The 22,884-nt window shown below is 33.7% G+C and overlaps 3 protein-coding genes and 1 pseudogene across 5 annotated transcripts; 3 read left to right on the top strand and 1 right to left on the bottom strand.

Annotated features, from left to right (window-relative positions):
- Positions 1–7,142: 7,142 nt before the first annotated feature.
- LOC145088577 (putative acetyltransferase At3g50280) lies at positions 7,143–8,818 on the top strand. The gene has a single exon (XM_079026948.1). It carries the CDS (start codon positions 7,217–7,219, stop codon positions 8,681–8,683), a length of 1,467 nt encoding a protein of 488 aa, XP_078883074.1. The 5' UTR covers positions 7,143–7,216; the 3' UTR covers positions 8,684–8,818.
- Positions 8,819–9,794: 976 nt separating this feature from the next.
- Positions 9,795–11,100, top strand: LOC145088576 (Fasciclin-like arabinogalactan family protein). Of its 2 annotated transcripts, none has more exons than XM_079026947.1 (2): positions 9,795–9,997; positions 10,092–11,100. In XM_079026947.1, the coding sequence occupies exon 2, from the start codon at positions 10,256–10,258 to the stop codon at positions 10,856–10,858; it is 603 nt and encodes a 200-aa protein (XP_078883073.1). In that variant the 5' UTR covers positions 9,795–9,997; positions 10,092–10,255; the 3' UTR covers positions 10,859–11,100. The 2 variants fall into 2 exon arrangements, with proteins under 2 accessions (XP_078883073.1, XP_078883072.1); XM_079026946.1 differs by having other exon boundaries at positions 9,795–10,025.
- Positions 11,101–11,848: 748 nt separating this feature from the next.
- Positions 11,849–15,737, top strand: LOC145088574 (uncharacterized; annotated as a pseudogene). Its single transcript, XR_013701179.1, has 15 exons — positions 11,849–12,084; positions 12,606–12,752; positions 12,968–13,044; positions 13,162–13,300; positions 13,363–13,412; positions 13,498–13,660; positions 13,760–13,938; positions 14,021–14,211; positions 14,305–14,403; positions 14,494–14,597; positions 14,682–14,783; positions 14,859–14,963; positions 15,044–15,131; positions 15,206–15,363; positions 15,468–15,737. The product of XR_013701179.1 is annotated as an uncharacterized LOC145088574 (transcript).
- Positions 15,738–15,830: 93 nt separating this feature from the next.
- On the bottom strand, positions 15,831–17,717 carry LOC145088575 (transferring glycosyl group transferase). Its single transcript, XM_079026945.1, has 2 exons — positions 16,306–17,717; positions 15,831–16,223 (listed from the first exon to the last, which is right to left on the bottom strand). The coding sequence occupies exons 1-2, from the start codon at positions 17,583–17,585 to the stop codon at positions 15,983–15,985; spliced, it is 1,521 nt and encodes a 506-aa protein (XP_078883071.1). The 5' UTR covers positions 17,586–17,717; the 3' UTR covers positions 15,831–15,982.
- Between the last annotated feature and the right edge of the window lie 5,167 nt (positions 17,718–22,884).

Genomic DNA, 22,884 nt, shown 5'->3' with positions numbered 1-22,884 from the left:
CTGACCCAATTTCATCTTAAACATGAATTACGACCCTCACCCTACAAATTATAAATAACAATTTAATGGACACCAAAATAAATATGGAAACAGTCTAATAAATATTAATGTCACAATAAGTTTACATATGTAAAATTATTTGCCGTAAACATCAGAAACTCCACCGCAACCATCACAAGTAAATTGTTCAACATTACTATCATCATCATTCTTACTTCATGACAATAAAATGAATATCAGCCTTCGGCTAAATCAAAACCAATGATAGTAACAATGATGGACAAACCTATTTCTTGGTTCAAAATTTGTAAAAAGAATATATAAAAACTAATTTCTTATATATATTCGTCGTGTTATGCAGAATAAATTTTAAAACTAATGGAAAAATATTAATATTGTAAAGTATACCTCATTGTAATCAGGAATATCATCAATGTTTTTTATAGAAAAACGGAGGTAGTAATCTTTTGCCTTGGCCACAACGGTATCGGTATTAAGTTGTTAAATATTAATGGAAGACTCAACATTCAAATCCATATCAACAATACTACATATAAGAAGAAAAAGAATTAAACAATATAAATAATTAATGTTTAAGAATAATGAAATACAAAACATTAAGCTATTATTTATTTATAGAAGACATTCGTTTTTTTTTAATTCTGAAATGTAAGACATATCATCATTTATATGCAATCTCGACCCAAACAAACAGTTAATGACTTGAGGTTGGCTTGGAAATAAAAATTAAACTAATAAATTAATTTATCTTATTAAAAAAATTAATGTAATGACATTGACATCTAAAATAAAAATATTCTTACCACCTCAAAGTCTTGAACTTTGTTATACATAGGATGATGATAACGGAGGCATTATCATTTTGATGTACCGATATATAGGTGTTCAACTTCAATGCAAAATCATCACACAAAGCAACTTGAATTTTCCTACCACTATGAATAAATTGTTGGGTTATATGGAGATAAATATTAAACATAGTAAAAAAATAATAAAGTAGAGATGAAAAATACCTTAGATCTTCAACCATATTAACCACAAAACCACAAAAGAATGTATGAATTTATTCAACAAGCAAATAAACACCACAAATTAATGTTCTTCTTGTATGAATAGTATGATGATAGCAAACTGGTTTAAGAAAATAGACTGATATATGTTATTTGATTCAATTTTTTTTTTTTTTGTTTTTCTTTATTTTGTGATATATGTTGGAAAATTTTGATTAGGTGTATTTTCATTAATTAAATCAATTGTAGTATATGTTAGGTGCATTTAATATAATAAAGTACATTGAAAAATAAATTTTATTTTTTTATAATATAAGAAAATTTAATAAGTTGATTATTAAAAGTTTTGATACCAAACAATAATTGGGTAATTCTTTATCTTTATGTGTATTTTTATTAAAATGTGTGCGTTATTTATATTTGGTAATTGTAGTACTGTAGAGTATTATTAGGTTTGATACCAAGAATGAAATAACCGTAACGTTTGTGGAACCTAGATAGTAAAGATTTTTTCTATATAATATGAAAATCTGTTTTGCAATCAAATGAATGTTGTTTTGAGACCATTTTCGGTATATAAATAAAGGGAGGTGATTTTCCCACGGGTTTTATTTATTCACCCACAGAAAAGTTAACGTATGAACATTTATACCCTTTCACCTATTTATTCTTAATTTTTGATATTTAAGAGAGAAAAATCCAAACTGATATGTTTCCAAATGACGATTACCACAACGAAAGCCTTCCTCCTTTGGCGTTACCATCCGGTATGGTGGCCATGAATTAGTGGGTCGTGCTCTAGGTGGCCACGAACCACGATTGTGCACACCATCCCGGTGGTTCGTGGTGGGTTGTGGTCGTGGCCCTTCATGCTTCGGAGAACGATTTCAAACGGCCAATCAATTCATTTTTTGCCTTAAATCTCGTTTGACCTCCTTCCTTCTTAACGACTACTTTCAATTTATTTATCTTCCTTCAATATTTACCTATAAATATTACCACTCATTTTCTTAATTTTCACACATTTCTTCTCCCTTTAGTCATCATACATTTTTGTTGTTTGGTCCTTTAAAAACCATGTCTTCCAAAAATAAGAAATGGTCAGAAGAAGAAGAAGAGAAATTAGCACAAGCATGGGTGACGGTTTCGGAAGAAGGCGCTAGTCAAACTTCGGGTTCTTTTTGGAGAAATGTTGAAAGTGTTTTCCATGGTTTAGTGGGTTGTGCAATTCAAAATTTTGATGAAATATGTTTGAAGTGTAACATCCGGACTTCCATGTATGTGGTTTATTTATTTATTTTTAAGGATTATTGAGCAACTTGACGAGTTGGTGCTACAACTCGTCGAGTAGAGTCACATTGTGTCACGTAGGATTAATGATCTACTCGACGAGTCGGGGAGTCGACTCGCCGAGTAGACGCTGTGAAGAGAAACCCTAAATCCCTGGGTTTGGGGCCTATTTAAGGGCACTTATAGCCTCATTTGCGGCTCATCAGTTGCTTACCTTCACTGAGAGAAACCCCAATCGCCTTTGAGCTTATAGAGAGAGTATTGAGCTAATATTGAGTATCTTGGTGCATCTTTGGAAGAGAAGAGAAGGATTTCAAGCAAGGATCAAGAGGAGGCTGTTAGATCTGTTGTTATTCATCCAAGAGCTTCTGTAAAATGTATAAAGTTTATACCTTTCTCATTAGTTTGGGTAGATCTCATGTTATTAGAGTTTAGGGCTTCTTTTCTATCTAATATTGGGGCTTTGAGTGTATTAAGCACATATAGAGATTTGGACTTCAGATCTGGACCTTGTGAGGTCACTAGAGTCCAAAGGTCCCTGCTTTATTCAGCCATAATAGAGCCTTGAGTGAAAAACCCTTAATAGAGCATGTTCTTGGCATTTCAAGCCCTAAGTGCCATGCATGAACGTAAAGCTCGTGGCTTTACGTGATAAACGAGCCTTGAGAGCATAAATCTAGAGTGTGAGGAGGTTTTCTGCCTTGAAATCATCTAATTATGATTTGGGTCTGAATGGACTCGCCGAGTCGATGAGCCGACTCGACGAGTCAGTTAGGGTTGTCTCGATGAGCTGGCCATGTTGTAGCTCGACGAGTTAGGGGTTAACTCGACGAGCTGGACCTTCGCGAAGACTTCTGGGGAACGAGTGGACTCGACGAGTCACATGAGTGCACTCGGCGAGTCAGGTCAAACCTAGATTGTTGACTCGAGTTTGACTTCTATTGAGTTTAGGGTTTAGTTAACATGAGTAATGGAGACCATGGAGGGGTAAAATGGTCTTTTACCCATTCCAAGAGTTAGAGAGAAAAAGAGAACAACCTTTGGGATATTTGAGTATGAATAGAGTATTAATTAGAGATGACTATCCAATGTGTTAGGTGGATGCTAGTTCGAGATTTCTGAGTACGAGACTTTTATTCACTAGCTTTACGAGGTGATTCTTCTCACTATACTTACCATGAGTGGTATCTTTGTGTGACTGAGGTGTCTTATGTGCTTATCTGTGTATTGCAATATTCTGCATTATGTCATTGTGATTTATGTTGAGTATTATATTTATGAGCTTACTGAGTTAGGACCGGAGGGTCCACCCAAGTTGTGGGACCAAAGGGTCTCCACTGGAACACAATGACCGGAGGATCATATTGAGTTAGCCTCGAGTGGCTAAGGCGATATATGTGGTATTTTAGGGAACTCACTAAACTTCCTGCTTACCGCGTTATATGTTATGTGTTTCAGGTACTCCCAAGAGATCGCGGGAATGCCTCGGCTTGATTGTACACACACTCGCATTGGAGATATGTTGTTAGAGGATTCTGGAACTGTGATAAACAATTTTTGAAAAAAATGTGTTGATGTTGACATTGAGATTTTTGAGAAATATGACATGTGTTTAATTGTGTTTGAAAATGAAAAATTTTGGTATGAAATTTACTTTGTTACATGAAGTGGTGAGATATGAAGGTCAAATGTTCTGAGTTTAATGGAATTTACAACTTTATTATAAACAACGTATACGAAGCCGATATCGATCCGGTTAATGTAGCTATTGAGCAATATGAAAACACAAATGTGAGAGGTGAAAGATGAATAGTCCCTCAATTCTATGTGAAGTTGAATCAATCTTCAGCTGATACATATCCCACCAAACCAATGTTTCCATTTCTTCACTGATGATGCATATGTAAAGTGCAATATTCAATTGCATATGGATTTAAATCTTTGATTGAAACTTGGATCATTATGGAGTCTCCAATTCTTGATTTTGTATTTTAGTACGAGAACATTGGAATCAAATCGGACTAGATGTTGTTTGAGCTATTCAAACAGGAGCTTCAACGCAGGACCTTCATATATAATGGAGGGCACGACCTGTATATGATCAAACTGTCTCTACACCAGACCCCCCCCCCTCCTCTCTCTATCTCGCTCATACCTTGGTGTACAATTGTCGCAAATAAATGGGTTCGATTTTGATTGTCATCTTAAAACTTAGATTCTAAAAACATCTGATTCAATATGTTTTCATCCATTTTCAATTAGATATGGTGAAATGCGATGATTTCATGTTGGATATACCCAAAAAAGTGTCTCTTTCCATAGAGGGCAACACTTCGTTATAAGCACATGTTGGTTGTGATAGTTTTTTGAGAATCGAGAGATCGAGATTAATTCAAAAACTTTGATTTCTTCGATATCATAAATTAAACTTAAAATGGGTTATAGTATAATTGTCCATGTATTAATTTTGAAGTGGATGAATAAAAATAACAAGTGAAAAAACCAATTCCCATAGTAAAGTACAAAATATAAAAAAGAAATTATCACAAATTAAAAAAAAAAAAAAGAAATATTACGAAATAACAATTTTCTTCTTCTTCCTCTTAATCATACATACTTATAAAACTATTATTTTTTCTTAAATCTCATGCATTTGAAACCCCCATTCTTTTTTCCTTTCACCACATTCATTTGAAACTCCCATGACTTTTCAATTTCTTTATAATAATAATTATAATTTGGTAATTAGGTTAAATAAATATCAAATCTAAAGTGTATTCCTATATAAACTAAATTTCAATATTAAAATAGTATATTTAATTCTACTTATAAAATTATGTTTTTTAACTTTTAACATATTATACTTAATTTATTAGTTTTAATATATTGTTAGATGTAAACCATTATCATTTTAAAGGTATAATTTTTGAACAATTTGTATAAAATACTTAAATTATTAATTAAAATATAACATTATAGGCTCAACTTAAATATAAATTTTATTTAACTTAAACAACCCAAAGATTATTTTATAAATAGTTAAAAGTGATAAATTGTAGTGTCTTTCTAATAATGATTGTAAGTTGGTTAATAAGGTTAAATAAATATCAAACCTAAAGTGTAATCATAAATAGACTAAATTTCAATTTTAAAATAATATCTTTACTTCTATTTATAAAGTTATGTCTTTAAATTTTAACATATTATACTTAATTTATTAGATTTAAAATGTTGTTGCATGTAAACCATTATCAGTTTAAAGCTATAACTTTTGAACAGTTTGGACAAAATATTTAAATTATTAATTTAAATATAACATTACAAGGTCAACTTAAATATAAATTTCAGTTCCACAAAAAAAACCAAATAATATTTTGTAAATAGTTAAAAGTGATAAATGCAAAAACTAAATTGTAATATTAGTTTAACTAAAATATTTCCTAAATATATTTATATAATCGTTAAAAAATTTCAAATAAGTAGCTTAAAATAACTTATAATAACAATAGTTAAAAATAACTCTATATAAATGATTATATTGTTATCTTTAAAATCAAAAAATAATGTTTGATGTTTTAAATAATTATAATAATAGAAATTAAAACATTAAACAAATAAATTTTAAAAAATTAGTTAAAAATAACAACTATAAATAATATTAAACCATATATAATATTTAATTTTATTGATGTGTAACTCGCAAGTAGAAGTCATTCAAACGATTGAGATTATGACGTTATAATAGATTTATATATTATCATATAATTCAAAATAATTAATATATTATATCAAATTAATATACGAATTATTATATCAAATTTAACAACAACGTTAGTGTTATATTTTAAAAAATATATATTTGTAAAGACTTCAACTATATAGGTGTTTCTGTGCATTAAAATGTCAACTCAAATATAAATTTCAGTTCCATTTAAAAAAACTAAAGAATATTTTATAAATAGTTAAAAGTGATAAATTGTAATGATAAAAGCAAAAACTAAATTGTAATTTCAATTTAACTAAAATATTTCTTAAATATATTTTTATAATCGTTAAAAGTTTTCAAATAAATAGCTTAAAATAACTTACAATAACAATAGTTAAAAATAACTCTATATAAATGATTATATTGTTAGCTTTAAAATAAAAAAAACAATGTTTGATGTTTTAAATAATTATAATGATAGAAATTAAACATTAAGCAAATAAGTTTTAAAAAATTAATTAACAATAAAAACAATTATAAATAACATCAAATCATATATTATATTTAATTTTATTCATGTGTAACTCGCGGGTAGAATTCATTCAAACGATTGAGATTATGAAGTTATAATAAATGTATATATTATCATATAATTCAAAATAATCAATATATTATATCAATTTAGTATATACAAATTATTATATCAAATTTAACAACAACGTTATTGTTATATTTAAAAAATCATATATTTGTAAAGACTTCGACTATATAGGTGTTTCTGCGCAACGCGCCGACATTCGCCTGGTTTAGTAATATTCCTTTGACATTTAATGGTATTTAAGCGATTGATTAATTGATTATTTGATTATAGTTAGAAAATAAATTTAGGGGGAGTTAATTTTATTGGAGTTACTAGGAAATGTTGAGATGGACACGTGACAGCCAGCCGGAATTATTATTATTATTATTATTATTTATTATTTTTTTTATTTTTCAGTTTTGCTGCTTCCTTCATGGTCAACTCCAACCAGAATCAACTTTGTTAAATGTTAATGGCAGCTCCACCATGTTCATGAACCATGAACCCATCCTCCCTATTTATACCCTTTCTACCGCCTTACAATTCCTCACACTCCTCATCCTCACTCACATCCATCTCTCTCTCTCTCCCACAAAAACAACTCCAACAATGCCTTGTGAGTCACCAATGGCAGTTTCTCACTCACTCATTCAAATCATCTCCAAATCAACTGTATTTCCGGCAACACAATCCACCCTTCCTGACCTCAAGCTCTCAGCTTCCGATCTTCCCATGCTTTCTTGCCACTATATCCAGAAGGGCAACCTCTTCCTTCGCCCTCCAATAGTCATCTCCGATCTTCTCTTCCTTCTTCGAGAAGGTCTCTCCAGAGTTCTAACTCATTTCCCACCTCTCGCCGGCCGTCTAATCACTGACGCCAATGGCTACGTCTATATCACCTGTAACGACGCCGGTGTTCAATTCCTTCACGCCAATGCTACTCATATCTCTGTTACTGATATCGTTTCCCCACTTCATGTTCCCGATTCCGTCAAAGGCTTTTTCGCCTTTGACAGAATGGTTAGCCACGATGGCCATTTTAATCCGCTTTTGGCTGTTCAGGTCACGGAGCTTCAGGACGGTGTTTTTATTGGGTTTTCCGTTAATCACGCGGTTGTCGATGGAACTTCCTTGTGGAATTTTATTAATACTTTTGCAGAGGTTTGTAGAGGAGTGAAATTGATCACAAAACAACCTTGTTTTACCCGTGAATCGGTGTTGATTTCTCCGGCGGTTTTAAAAGTCCCTGCCGATGGATTAAAAGTCACGTTTGATGAGTTTGCACCACTCTGTGAAAGGGTTTTTAGTTTTACCAGAGAATCGATTTTGAAACTAAAAGACAGAACAAACAATCGGAAAAAAATAAATTCTTATGGAGAAATTAACGCTGCTGAAGTAATGGGGAAACAGAGTAATGATCCAATTAAGCTTTCCGACGACAAGGTGACGGCGTTAATCGGTAATTGGATTCGAAACGCCGTCGTCACAAAAGCAGAACCGGTACCGGAGATTTCTTCGTTTCAGTCTTTATGTGCGTTGTTATGGCGGGGAGTGACGCGCGCAAGAAAATTCCCAGATTCTAAAACGACGACGTTCAGGATGGCGGTGAACTGCCGTCACCGGCTGGAACCGAAGCTTGAAACTCTTTACTTCGGAAACGCAATTCAGAGCATTCCGACGTACGCTTCCGCCGGTGATGTCCTGTCGCATGATCTCCGGTGGTGCGCCGAGCAACTGAACAAAAACGTGTTATCCCACGACGACACGATGGTTCGTCGTTCTGTATACAATTGGGAGCAAGACCCACGGTGTTTTCCGTTGGGGAACTTCGACGGAGCCATGCTGACGATGGGCAGTTCGCCAAGATTTCCGATGTTTGATAATGATTTCGGGTGGGGGAAACCGGTTGCGGTGAGGAGCGGGAGAGCGAACAAGTTTGATGGTAAGATATCTGCGTTTCCCGGGAGGGAAGGTGGTGGTAGTGTGGATTTGGAGGTGGTGCTTTCACCGGAAACAATGGCGGAACTCGAATTGGACCCAGAGTTCATGCAGTACGTTTCGGTACAGTGTTGTTGATGTTGATGTTTAATTTGTCTGTTTGTGAAATACTATGTTGTTTGGTGTACTAATTAGTTTATCTGTAAAATGATGTTATCTCAATCTGTTTGTAATCTAATTCCTAATTTAAGATAATCTCTTTGTCTTCTTCAATCATTTGTATTATTGTATTTATCTATCTATCGTTTTAAAATACTACAAAAGTACAAATTCAATTTTGGATTGTTAAATAAAATAAAATATTCATTTATTTATTAATAAATATATTATATTAATTTAACTAATATACTTGACTATGATGGAGTAATAGTTATCTAATTATAAACAGTAGATGTGAAACCGTGTACTATACGAGTTTATTAAAAATAAAAATTTAATATCAATAATTAAACATTAAATATTTTATAAAATAATATTTTTACATAACATAATGTAATCTTTAGGAACATTTATAAAAAAAATCAAATATTATTTAAAACATTTATGAGACTTTATTATCAAATTAATAGAATGATTATCTTTCCTTGTAAAACTCATTAGAATTTTATGGAAATTTATTTTTAATAAATGGAAATTCCCAAAAAATGACAAGTGGAAAATAATAATTCTAAAACTCTCACCAAATTACATGTGGCAAAACTCTTGAGAATTTGAAAAGTGGCAAAAAAACATTCATTTATTAAAGAGGACTAGGTGTAAGACTCGTATATTATACGGGTTGATTTAAAAAAAATATTAAAATGTAAACAGAAAATATTTTTTAATGTATAACTTTAAAATAACAAAAGAAGAAATGTATTTATTGTAATTTAATATCATATATAATGATATTTAATACTTTACATATATAAGTATATGATTTTAATTTAAAAATTGAAACAAACTAAAAATTGACAAGTGAATAATATTTATTTTAAAATTACTACAAAATGACAAGTGTCAAAACTCATGAGAGATTAACATGTGGCAAAAAAATTCATTTGTTAAGAAGGATTTAACATATTTATTATATAAAATTTCCACATAATTTGTTAAAGTTCAAGATAGCCCAACAAATAATATATTTGGGCTTATACGGATTAAATTTTGTGTATGGGATCCGATTAGCTTAAAGATCTTCCATGTTTTGAGTCTGACCCTGACGACTGACATTGAGATTCACAATAAAGTCAATTGCGTTCGGAATGAGCTTCTTTTCTCTCTGTCTATTTTGGTTCATCTCCACTCTCCCACATTGAAATTCAACCTAAAATATAAATTCCTAAAAATCCATTTGTTAGTTTGTCAAGCTCTATCGATAGATGGAACTATGAAATCACGTTCTTGTTCAAGGTGATGAACTGTTTGACATTCTTTTGAGGTAAACCTCTTTTTATTCCAATTTCGAATTTTGTAGATAGCATTTCCGATTTATGATTCCTTGTAGGAGCACGACCACGTCTGGATGTGGGTTTTCTTTGATTCTGCCAAAGATCACAAATTTCAATTTGGGTGAGTCGCCGTCAGTGGTAGCTTAATTGCGTACAACATGTTCGACGAAATTCCTCAATGAAGTGTTCTTTCTAACCAGTAGCGATCTGGGTTTTGAAAATGAAACGAGGTCGATCTTCCAAGAGCCCAATCGCGTTTATTGTTGTAATCGTTTCAATTTCTTGCTTTTTGGTGTTGATTCTTTCGGTTCTTAGACTTCCAGACATATCATTCAGCAATGGTGCCAGAACTACAATCAAGCTCAAGAAATTGAGCAAAATTCCAGAGAACGGTGAGAGGATAGGAACGTTTGCTACCATGATGATCGAAATGTTGCCTCAAGATCTTCCATTTACGATCTTTGTTCCTTCAAAATTAGCTTTTGAGCGTGATTTGCGATTAGGGGTAAATGATAGTTTGTTGGGGGAAAAAGCAAATGATACATTTGCAATACTTACCCGTGTATTGAGCTTCACAGTTGTCCCATGGAAAATTCTTTCAGAGTCTGTGCCATACAGTAGAGAGATAACCTGCGATTCTTTATCTGGATTAAAGCTTTATGTATCAAAAGATCCTGATGAAACGCTTATAGTTAACAGGATTCGATCAAAACAGGTAGATTTGAAGATGAACGAGATAGTTATTCATGTCATGGATGGGGTGATTATGGAGGCTGACTTTGAACAATCTGTTCGGCCTGATGATGATCATGATCAAGATTGACAGACTTTGAATTACTCTTTAGAATGCAGTATTTTTTGGTTTACATGTAATGTTTATGATGTATAGTCTGATAGTTTATGGTTTTTAGGCAAAAATCAACTGTAGAAAGTACCATAAACTGGTTGGCATTGCTGTTCTATTTACAAAAAATTTACAACAACGGCTTCATTGTAGGATTGATGGTGTGCAAGATGAGATGTTCAACTTGTTTTGTGAATTAATGAATGAGTTTTTTTTAACCATTGTGCTTGTTAAATAACTATTAAAATAGTCTGAAAATTCAAACCTTCAATTGAAGGTGTTATACCTAATGTTGAAGAATCACCTCACTTACATAAAGCCTGAGAGCGTCAAACAAAACGTTAGCTTATTAACAAACTATCTCAAATAGCTTAATAAAACTTAGAAAGATATTTTTATGGTCTCACCAAATACTAAATTGCAAAAAGCTCAAAAAATAAGGTTTGAATTTTATTTGAAATGTTACCAATAGAATGTTCATAGATTTCAACATTTTAATTTGGAAATGATATCATACATTTAATATTACAGTCCAAATATCAAAACTCCTCTTTATTGTTTCCTTTGTATTATCGTAACGATCCAAAATCAAATGTGTTTTTTTTTTGAAACTTTTCCAAATATTAGTGTCTTTTGTGCGTCTTTGTCTCGAAACAGGCTAACATAAATTAGTGACAGTGTCCGTAACAACTAACAACTCCCTCTCTCGGCGGTCTCAAGCCCAACCCATAGGGTGGGTAACCATCCAAGGCCCAATTTCATAAGGGACCCAAAGTTTGATACGTTTATTACTATTGGAAAGAAATAAAGTTGTTTGATATTATAATGGCTCTTTTTTTTTATAAATATTAAATTTAATGATAAATTCGGTAAATGACAAAACTTATATGTCTATTTACTTCCTTTTAAATCTATCCATTTGAGAAGAAAAATTAGAAGTAAAGATTATCAGGATCTTTTTTCTTATTCTTTCCACTGCATTCTATTAAGAACCAGGAGAGCACTATTACTATTTTTATTTATATATTTTTTATCATTTGCTTCGGCTTATTTTTACTTCTATCCCTGTAAAAGACAGAACTGAGGGCAAAGAAAGAAAATTGATTTGAAAAAATCTAAAGCCGGAGAAAGGAGGGAAACGTAGTCACCACTATTATCTACTCGATTCGGAATCCTAATCTTCGTCCCTTCTCACATTCAATCAGGTATTGACTATCTAGGGCTTCACTGTTTACAACCCTGGAAACCACGAAACCATTTGTTGTTAATGTCTTTAATCTTAACGCATGATTCCTTTCCTGAATACAAAGTAAACCGACTTGTCTGTGCTACTAAATTTTGGACCCCTTGTGTAAATGTGTTTCAGCGTATGGGTTGAGAACTTGAGCCGTTGTCATCGGGAAGTTGTACATATTTTGAATATCTAATTTTGTTTGGCTCATTGGTTCTTTTTTATATATAACGTTGTATTTTTTTATGTTGGTTTCAATTTCAGAATCCAATTCATATGAGTCGAATGGGTGAGCGTGTAAAATGAATCAAAAAATTAGATTAAAATAAGAAACTAAGATTCATATTTCTTATGATAATTAAATGTAGTGTTGATGTAGCCTTGAAATTTGAGATCCTAAACATACCATCAAATAATGGTAAAAGGGTAATTTTTCGCATTCAGCAACATTATCAAACAACATGTTTTCATTCAGAGTCTTTGAAAATCATTCAGAGGTTACCAATCAGCCCCAAAGATAGATAATAAGTGACCTATGGTTGACTTGTAATTGTATTGGTAAAAATGGCTACGGTTGCAATGAGTGGTGCTTCTTTGAAGGCCACCAATACGATCAAAAGAAAGACGCCTTCAGAGTTGAGAGTGAGTATTCATATCTCCATCTATTTACTTGTTTTTTTTATTTGACAGCTGTAAAATTCCTTTTTTATTTGCTGAGTGGAGTTTGTATGAGAGAAAACATTCTGAATGGAGTACCATGTGATGTTAGCAAATTAAATAGTAACATATTAAATTAACCCATTCATTAGAAAAGAATAGCTAATTCTTTCGACTTATTATGTTAACAAAAATGGCAGGATGAACAGTTGAAACGCAAGAAGAAAGTTGTTGAGCTTATGGATGAATCTCCAGCACCAGAGCCTGGTTTCATTTTGTAATTCTCTTCCCCCGCTACCCAAAACCCTCAAATCTTTTATTTATTTATTTTTAAATATTAATATATAGCTATCTATTAATGTACAAAAGTAACATTTTTTTTTTTTTTTTACAGAAATGCTAATGGATTGACATCTGTGGCTATGAAAGCTTCAAAGAATCCCAGATACATTGACACCCGTGTGGATGAACTGTTTCCCAGTAGGAAAAACAGTCAAAGGCTGAAAATGCAATCTGTAAAGGAACATGTTAAGGTCTGTATCATAGATAACCCTTTTACAAAATTCCTGTTTGTTCTTACAATATATTATTTCAGGAAAATATGACTACTGATCATACTAATTTCAGCCAATCCGAGTTTTCAAGGTACATTCCATATTTGGCTAATAATTGTACTCTCGTCTTTATTTTATTTTATTTATAATCCACATTTTTGCTTTTATTTTTACAGTCGAAAAGATACAAATGCATCAACTTCAACTACAAGCACCAAAAAATTCAAATCTACACATTCCCACATCACCACTAAAAAATGTAGCAAGATAAGTATGTTTTCTAGTGTTATGGAGCTGTCATCGGTGGGTGCCAAGTCATCGGGTGTTTCACTTGATATGGTATTTTACTTTTTTGCCCTTACGCTCCCACTTTTTATTCCATGATGTATGTATATATATATATATATATATAACAGTCAGTGATACTTTTTTTAATAGGATGAAGCCTTCAAAGGGCTTGCAACTCGTAACCTTCCTATTGTCTCTCCTTCACACACTGAATCTATTGATGGAAATGTAAATTTTTGCTCAGAATTTCATATTTGTGAACACAAAGTTCCTTTGGATTTCACATTGAAAACTAGTATGTGTGTAATTGCTTCATCTTCTGTAAATTGGTAAGGTCACTTTTCTTTTATTATAAACATTTTATGGTTTGTTGTATTACTAATTGAAAGATTCTTTCTTGTAATCGATTAGGTTTCATAGGTTGATGAGCTGTGGCACATTCCATGGTCTCGGGCAGTCCAATTCTCAAGTTGGATACCAGAAAACAAACTGCCCGACTGCCCAAATTTCCAATATGAAACCTTTATATTCATGGGTGTATCCACAATGCTCTCTACCTCCTTCAGTTATATCAGCTTTGACTTTACTCCCAAAAGGGGAAGGTATAAAATATTCAAAAACTTAATTTCATCCATACCCTTTTATTTTCTTTTTTATTTTTTCTTTAAAGCATCAATGTTTTATAAATATGCAAGGTCAAATGGATGTTTTGACCAAACGTCAGTTGGCATGGGAGGCCTCATTTCGAAGCCTTTATGTCATGATGCGTAACAACATTTGTAATTTATTCTATGGTAGTTTCTCCCTTTTTTTAAAAAAAAAGGGTTTATCTTTTCTATATTATTTTATAAATTTATTATTCTGATTTTCTTGCAAGTTTACAGTCTGTACTGGACAGTTTGTGGCAATGTTTACTAATCTAAATGGTGCATGCAATGCTTATGTGTCCCAATCAACACAAAGCTTGAGGTCACTTCTAAAAGAACAAGTACATCTCATCATTTTCATCAAGGGTATGTTAGTCTTTTTATTTCCATCTTCTAACTCCTCTCTTTGTTACTATGTGTTGAAGGACATCTTTTTCACTATGCCTCTTTTCAATTCTAAAGTGGAGCAAGCGACTACTGAAGAGCTTTTTGAGCTTTCAGAAATTGAAAAACATAATCTAGGAAAGGTACATGGTATCAAATACAATCTAGGAAACGTACTTTTATGTCTTATAAAATGTTAATTTATAACATTTATGCAGACTAGGCACACAAATTCTCTATTTGATGTGGATAATAGTCCCAAATCATTGCTAATGTTCAGTGACAACTGTACATGGGCTATATGACTTTCTGCTTAACTATAGGTGAGACATTAAATATTTACAAACTTATATTTTTTGGGTTAAATAATTATTTATATTTGTTTTGTTTATTTTACTTTCAGGTTTATTTTACCATCCTTGAATAGTTTGGATGTGCCTTTACTTTATTCAGCGGTGCCATTTGAAAATGCTGCTGTTTCTGCACCCGAGGTTTGTACATTTTTGTTACATTTAATGTTGTGGAACATGTTTTTTTTTAATGTATTTAGGTCGTGATATTTTAGGTTAAATGCAAGGAAGTAAGGAGAATGGATCATATGTGTGCTCCAACTTCTGATTCCTATTACAGTATTGAATTAAAGGATGCATATCTTCCTCCATGGATAATTAGCAGTGTATGTGATGCAATTAAGTTGAATGGAGATGATACTTTTGAAGCAAGGTATGATGAATGATGAGCTTTCTTGTATCCTGATTTCTTTTTTTGTAAGATTTGGACACATAAACTTTATAAAATTGTATTTTCTTTTTTAATTTTATTTGCAGTTTTGTGATTGAACCAATCTCGATTGGGTTGAATGTTGGCCTTGAAGGTGTGCATGATGAGACTTGTGCATATGGTATTGGGAACACGGTTGTTTCTCATCAATTGAACCGTGGGTTTTTGAAAGGCTTAAAGTATTCAGACAAATCTTATGTGTTGTCTTTGTTGCCTGTTTGAAGCTATTTTGTCCTGAAAGTGTTGCATTTGAATTTAAGTTATGTACTTAATGTGTTTTTGGTTATTGATTGTATATCAACTCTTTCTTTCTTGAATTTAGGTTGTGTGCAGACTCTCTAAGTGGATGTCGATCCATCATCAAACCAAAATGCATCCCTAAAACACCACACTTTTAGTTTAAAGCTGAATTGAAAATTGATGAACTTAAACTTCTAACGATAATGAAAAAAAAAAAATACTACAAACCCCTATAAATCATCTCTTGTAGGGTTCTTTAACTCAAAATTTTAGACCAATCAAAGTATGCGAAATCAAAAACCATAATCGGTTAATCATTCAACTAAAATGAGAACTTAAAAGCACCCGAGTGTGAGTCCTTTACCGAATCCCAAAATGAGGGTTTTGCCAGCTCAGCTTTTCTCTCCTGATCTTTCACCACAACTTCATCAATCATTCCAGGAAACCCCAATTCAATTGCTTTCTTAAACTTATCATATAAATTCACTCGATCTCTAGTTCCAGACACTAGTGTGCTTGCATTCGGCTTCTTCAAAAAATCCAACACATTCAACAAATTCCTCCTACAAACATCACAAAACACACACAAATCACATTTTTTTTCAAAGAAATTGTTTAAGGACCTGCTAACAAAAATAAACTAACCTGCTAACAAAATTCTGTGTAATAGCAATTGAATCTTCAAGATTTATAACCAAATGCCACCATCCATTAGGCACAAAGATCACTTCACCAGCTTTACAAACACATTCCACAGGCTTCTTTTTCCATGTTTTAGTAGACTCATAAAAGTTCATGAACCACTCAGTTATGGACACGGGACAAGCCACCTCAGCACCATCTGAGCTCGGGTGGACCCCGGGTGGGACCACATCAGGGGGAAACAAAACCCATTTCTTTGACCCTTTGACCACCGCATTCCAAGCTGAAGTTGAATTAGGATCGATGTGAAAAGACGAACCTGACCCTGCTGGGCCGATGATGATCCATCTGTAATCCGGTCTTTCATCACCCAAAACACTAAACAAATCCTCACTGAAATAGATTGGGGTTTCATAATCTTGACCTAATTTGGGAACTTTGTTTGCGAATTTTGGATCAAAAAGATATAATGGTCTTTCTTCTTGTGCTTGATTTGAGTATGTAAAGTAATCTTCTAGCTTCATGTGAACAGGGCCAACTGAAAACCGAGTGTCCCCACAAATTTTCACTAAATAATCTTTGTCCCATTTCTTGATTGCAGGCCAATTGTCCAAACACCCTTCTAACAAGACCGGTTTATTTGGTTCTTCAAAATTTGACACGAATTCATCAAGGGAAATCCCTTTTCTTCTAATGATATTGTCTCTGTTTAGCCATTCGTTTTTCATTTCTAGATTGGCACATAACCAGCTTTGAAATAAGTAATCAGAGTAAAAGTCTTTAACTTTAAACCCTAAAGATCCAATCTTTGAAACATCGAAAGATGAGTTATGAGCTGCGACAAAAGTTGATTTCCAAGACCCTTTAAACAGAAACCCATTATCGATTTCACAATTGTCCAATACGAGATTTCTCCAAAGGGGTTCGTGATTACAGAACACGTAAAATGATTTGCTCACAGTTGATAAAATCCCCAAATCGGTACCTCTTAAAAACCCTAGAATATCGAGAACAAGCTCATCGGTTAGGGTTTGGATGTTACCTAAGCCTGTGTTTCTTGAGTTGTGAGGAGATAAGCTGAGGTAAAAGTTTCCCAATGGTTGAACTCCGTAATTTTGTGATGGGGAAGAACCCTTTAAGCTGAAACCGTCTTCTGTAGCAAAATCTTGTTGTTGTTCTTCAGTTAAATGAGGGTTTTGTTTGAGGTTTTTGGGAATACGTTTGTGGGGTTTTCTTCTCTTCCTTTTTCTAATCTGCTTTAACAAGCTTCTGCACCCAACCATTGTAAGGATCAGCGTTTCCGATGGCCGGAATAGTAGCAAAAAAGGATGTAGGGTTTATAAGCGAAATGGTGCGCTTAGAAAGTTTGGGGTTTACAACAATAGAAACCCTAGTTGTGAAGATTATTTTCAATATTTTTGGAAGGTCTAATACTTCTAAACTTTATGTGGGATATCTGTTTTCTAATTTATTTTAACTTTATTTTTTATTTTATTAGAATCATAAGTTTCAGATTACATTTTATTTTTTATCTATTAACATGTTACAAACCGTTCAACACCTACGTGCGGGTTTTCGCTAAGCTAACATGTCTATGTGAGATTACTGTTGACGTCGCACGCCGAATGGATATTCTGGAAGGTTTTGAACCCAAGAGATTGTGGAACAAAGGCAAACCTTTTAGTCGGTGAACCAAGGCGCGATTATGGAAATCTCTTCGTCATGCATCTACATAGACTAACACCGTTAAAAATGTTTGAACATACATCTATGTTTGATATTTATCCCTTCATGTTTTTATCCATATAAAACTTAGAAGTTGTATTATTACGCATTTAAACGTTAAAATTGTAACACCCCAAAATACGAGCCAAAAATTTCATTTTAAAAACATATACTTTGCAAAACATTAGAAATAAAACATTCACTGATCATATCATTTCATAAAAGATGTCACGTGTCTAGAAACCATTTTATAAAAACATAATAATGTCAGAGTACAAATCCCCAGGAAAATCTCATAGTGCGGAATACAAGCATGTATGTAATGTGCCGCTACCGCGCCAGCTCCTTCCCCTTCGAAGAAGAGGTACCTGAAACCCAAAACTGTAAACTGTAAGCACGAAGCTTAGTGAGTTCCCCCATCATACCACATACCATACAATCACATATCGTACATACTGCAGGGCAATTCTGGGGTGCCCGACCTACCCGGTACGGCCATTCTGGGGTGCTGGCCTACCCGTGTCAAGTCGTTCTGGGGTGCTGACTACCCATGTCAAGCCATTCTGGGGTGCTGACTACCCATCGGTCCTAACAACCGATCCTCGGGGACTATTTCACCCCCTACTGCTACTATCACATATATCATAACACAACATATTATCAGACATATCTGGGGTGTTCGATCTACCCTTCGGTCCTAACGACCGAACTTGGGGACTATTCCCCTCCTACTACCACTATCACATATAACATATCATGCCAGCATATAAACATATCATCACATACTATCAGACATATCTAGGGTGTCTGACCTACCCTTCGGTCCTAACAACCGAACTCTACTACTATCACATATTCATATCATGCTAGCATATAACATATCAGGTAGTAGCAACCTAGATGATATCACAAAGACAATCATCTAACATACAACTCCTACTGGTGGGCCGACATTGTGGCCGTAGACCCACCGCTACTGGAAGGTAACTCACCTCAAAGTAGTTGCTGATCTGTGCGGGAACCGACTGTCTTCTGCTGCTGCTGCTCCGGAAATCCTCCGGCTCAAGGAATCTCTGAAATAACACCAAGATGTCTGGCCTCCTTCTTCTCCTCTTGATCTACTCTCCTTTTTCTCTCAAAATCTTCAAGAAATCACACCAAAGTACTTCAATCTCACAAGGAACGAGGTTAGGACGATATAGGGAGCTCTGAGGGTGAAGGGGGCGAGCTTGGGGGCACATATGATGGTTTAAATAGGGTGCAAACCCTTGAAATTAGGGTTTCATCAGACAGCGGGGACTCGCCGAGTCGCCAACTTAAACGTGTTCCATATCCCGGCTCTACTCGGCGAGTCGGGCCTATAACTCGCCAAGTCCAAGGCTAAAAATGCAAAGTACTTAGGTAAATTTTACATACCAGGAGCCAGGTGCTACAAAAATCATATCTTTATGTATTCTTTGAATAAAAACGTCTTTTTTATGTACTAATAAGATACGTATTTTATGTATTCATTAGCATTTCGTAAAAATCGTTTGTTCCTATATAAGAAACTTTTTATGTAAAAATACATTTTATGTAAAAAACTTCTCATAATATAAATTAGTTGAGGGAAAGACATAAACCAAATAACTCTTTAGCTCAGTGGCTAATGGTGTCCTCTAAAAAGTGTGAAGTCTTAAGTTTGACTCCTTCTTCAACCCGTTTAGGCTAGAAGGAGTGGCTTGCTAGCCATGCTCGCCTGGGGCTCGCTAATAGTGCTAAATCCACTCCTTACAAATGTGTCAAAGTCCTCGCCAAAACAAAGTCGCCAGGCTCCTAGCGTGAGGAAAGAGAAAGAGATTGTGAGATAAAGGCCACTGATTGGTTAAATCTTTTTTTATGTTCTTTTTTTTTCAAAATATAAATAACACATGATTAGATGCTACCACTCCTTAGCTTTTTGTTACCACTCTCTTCATCCTACATGGTTTAAAAAAATCTTATATGGCCTTAAAAAATCCTATATGACAACATGCTAAACATGTTACCACTCCCTTCAGCCTTATGCATGCACTTTTTTCTTTTTTAATAGATGTGTTGACGTGACGATTGAATCAATTTGCCTTGTCAGCATTTTGGTCTATCTGGGTGTGCCAAGTCAGCGAAAACACACGTTGAAGTTAACCAGTTTGTGACTTGTTAATCGGTAAAAAATAAAACATTTTTAAAAACTTACGGTTTTTATAGACCAAAAAATAAAGTTATGGTAACTTAGAAATCCCACCTTAAAGTTTGTGACTTTTATAGCATTAATCATTTTTGGAAAAGTTTTATGCAGAAAGAATAAAGTTTTCATCTAGTTAAAATATTATTTTAACAAGTTAGAAAATAGGCGTGTTCAGCAAAATTAGCTGATAGCGGGTGGCTTGTAGCGGGTAGCAGGTAGCTTGTACCTTGTAGCGTTTTGTTAAACGCTACATGAAGTAGCATTTGGATTTAGAGCGTTTTGTTTAAACTAAATGCTAGAAGCTTGTAGTGTCGAACGAGACTTTCTGTTCAAAAAAGAGCGTTTTGTCAAATGCTAGAAGCTAGAAGCTCTCAAACGCTCACAAACGCTTCGTACCGAACATGCACAATATGTTTGGATGGTTAGGAGTTGAGATTTGGGGTAAGGGTGTGTGGGATGTGAATGTGGGTGTATGTATGTACCGTCTATATTTTGGAAAAAAGAATTTTAAATTATGAAAAACAACAATTATCACATTTTTTCAAGTTATATGTAATTTAATAAATTAAAAATAATTATTTTCTTAGAATTTTTTAAGAAAAAATATTGAACTAAACATGTTTTTTAACTTCTTATTTTTTCTTAGAAAAAATTTCTAAAAACTACAAAAATTCACACAATCAAACACACACTAAATTTTCATTTGATGGAATAACACCCAAAAGAGTAGTCATTCTAGTAAGTTTTAGGCTTTTACTAAACCATTTTTAAACGAGATTAATGTCATAAAATGAAATCTACCAGACATTATTTTGTTTATTTTTTAAATTGTATGTAACAGAACAACAAAATATTTTTAATATATCTATTAAGCAATTAGAGTAGATTTCAAAAAGTCAAATTGATATCTAACTCTAATTGGCATCCAATATGAAAAAAATTGATATATTTTTGTGTTAACGTGACATTTAATGTTGCAAAATTTGTACATTATTATAAAACCCGATTCCTGATAAAGGTATTTGGCGATTTTGCTTGCCAAATCGTCTATTGGAGGATTTCGTATTTTGAAGATTTATAAATTGCATCATCTAAGTTCCAATTATGTTTCTCTCGTACCTTGATTTGGTGGTTCTATAGTCCAAAGGAAAATGGAGTATAAGGGCGAAGCAGGAAGCCATTAATCCAAAATCTAAAATCTGGCTAATTTGTGTGATGGCATGACGTGGTGGTGAAGGGACTGTGACGAGGTTTCGGGTCCAGTGGGATGATCACGTGTTTAGGGTTTGTAGGGTATTTAAGGACGTTTAACCTCTAGGGTTCGTCATTCTCCGCCTCTCCAGCCTCCAAGACGTCCTTTGAGAGAACTTTAGCATCCTATGAGTGCTGTGAACTCATTCTTCCTCCTTGAACCACTTTTGGTGTTTATTTTGAGTGTTTTGGTGTTGAAATCAAGAAAGGTTGTGCTTCGAAGTTTGAATCTCGTGGATCTCTACCATCTCTACTAATATGAACCCTTTGTGTCACAAAATTTCATGTTTTATTTTTATCTTTGTGTCTATGAGTATTTAATGTTTTAGTCTATTATCTGATGTTTTGGTCCCATGAATGGTTTGATCTTTGGATTTTGGACAATTCCAGGAGCTTAGAATCATATTTAACTTTAGACATGATCCTTTGGTGGGTTTAGAGTGCATGGATGTGCTCTTGTTACTACATACTTTAAGAAAAGAGCATTCTTAAATCTAGTGTTTTATTTGTAGTTAGTACGGAGTGTTTTATCCATTAAGACATCATTTGGGTCTAGATCTGAAAGTTGGAAGCTTGGACTTAATGGTTTTGATTCGTTTGAAATTGTTGAAACAGTGGGGATGCGACACGGTTGCATTGAGGTTGCGATGTAGTTTCTAGGTTTTATGACGGGTGCTTGTTTAAGTGAGAGATACCCGACTGTTTTATCCTTTTATGACCAAGACACAGTCAAGGGGTTTGGCCGTGGCCCGGTGGTCAGCGTTGGTTGACCATGAACTTTGACCTTTGACCATTTTTTTTACCAATTTGACTTCTGGTTAAGCCTGGGTAGAATTGAGTATTTGACTAAGGACTAGTCTCAGTTTGGCATTAGGTAACTTTTGTTAGTTATTCTGTTGTTGAGCTTCTATTGTTTAGTTCATGTGAGTTTTTGTAATGACCCAATTTTTCAAAGAAAAATTTCATTTTTGAATAGTCAAATACATTTCCATATTTTAAGAAATCCAATCATAATTGTTTTCAAAACAGATGTCAAATACAACTTTTATTCCAAACATCAGAGTGTCCATAAAACGCCTGGGAGAGAGTACACGCAGCGTCATCACACCTTGCCTTTGCCCTTGGGATCTGAAGTACATGAAACAAATCCACAACCTGTAAGCTAAATGCTTAGTGAGTTTCCCAGAGCATACCACACACACAATACATAATACACATATCATATTAGCTATAAAAGCTACATATAACACATAAGCCATGCATACATAAACCTGTAAGGATGTCATGGGCTCCCCCCAGGATCTTACACCTTCGTGCCATGGGCTACCCCACATGGTCTTTACTTGGGAATGTCATGGGCTACCCCACATGGTCTTTACCTAGGAATGTCATGGGCTACC

This window comes from Lactuca serriola, chromosome 2 (genome assembly GCF_051521515.1).
Source record: "Lactuca serriola cultivar US96UC23 chromosome 2, Lser_US96UC23_V15, whole genome shotgun sequence".
Taxonomy (NCBI): domain Eukaryota; kingdom Viridiplantae; phylum Streptophyta; class Magnoliopsida; order Asterales; family Asteraceae; genus Lactuca; species Lactuca serriola.
The sequence above is the reverse complement of the archived record's forward strand: the minus strand, read 5'-3'. Positions and strand labels throughout refer to the sequence as shown.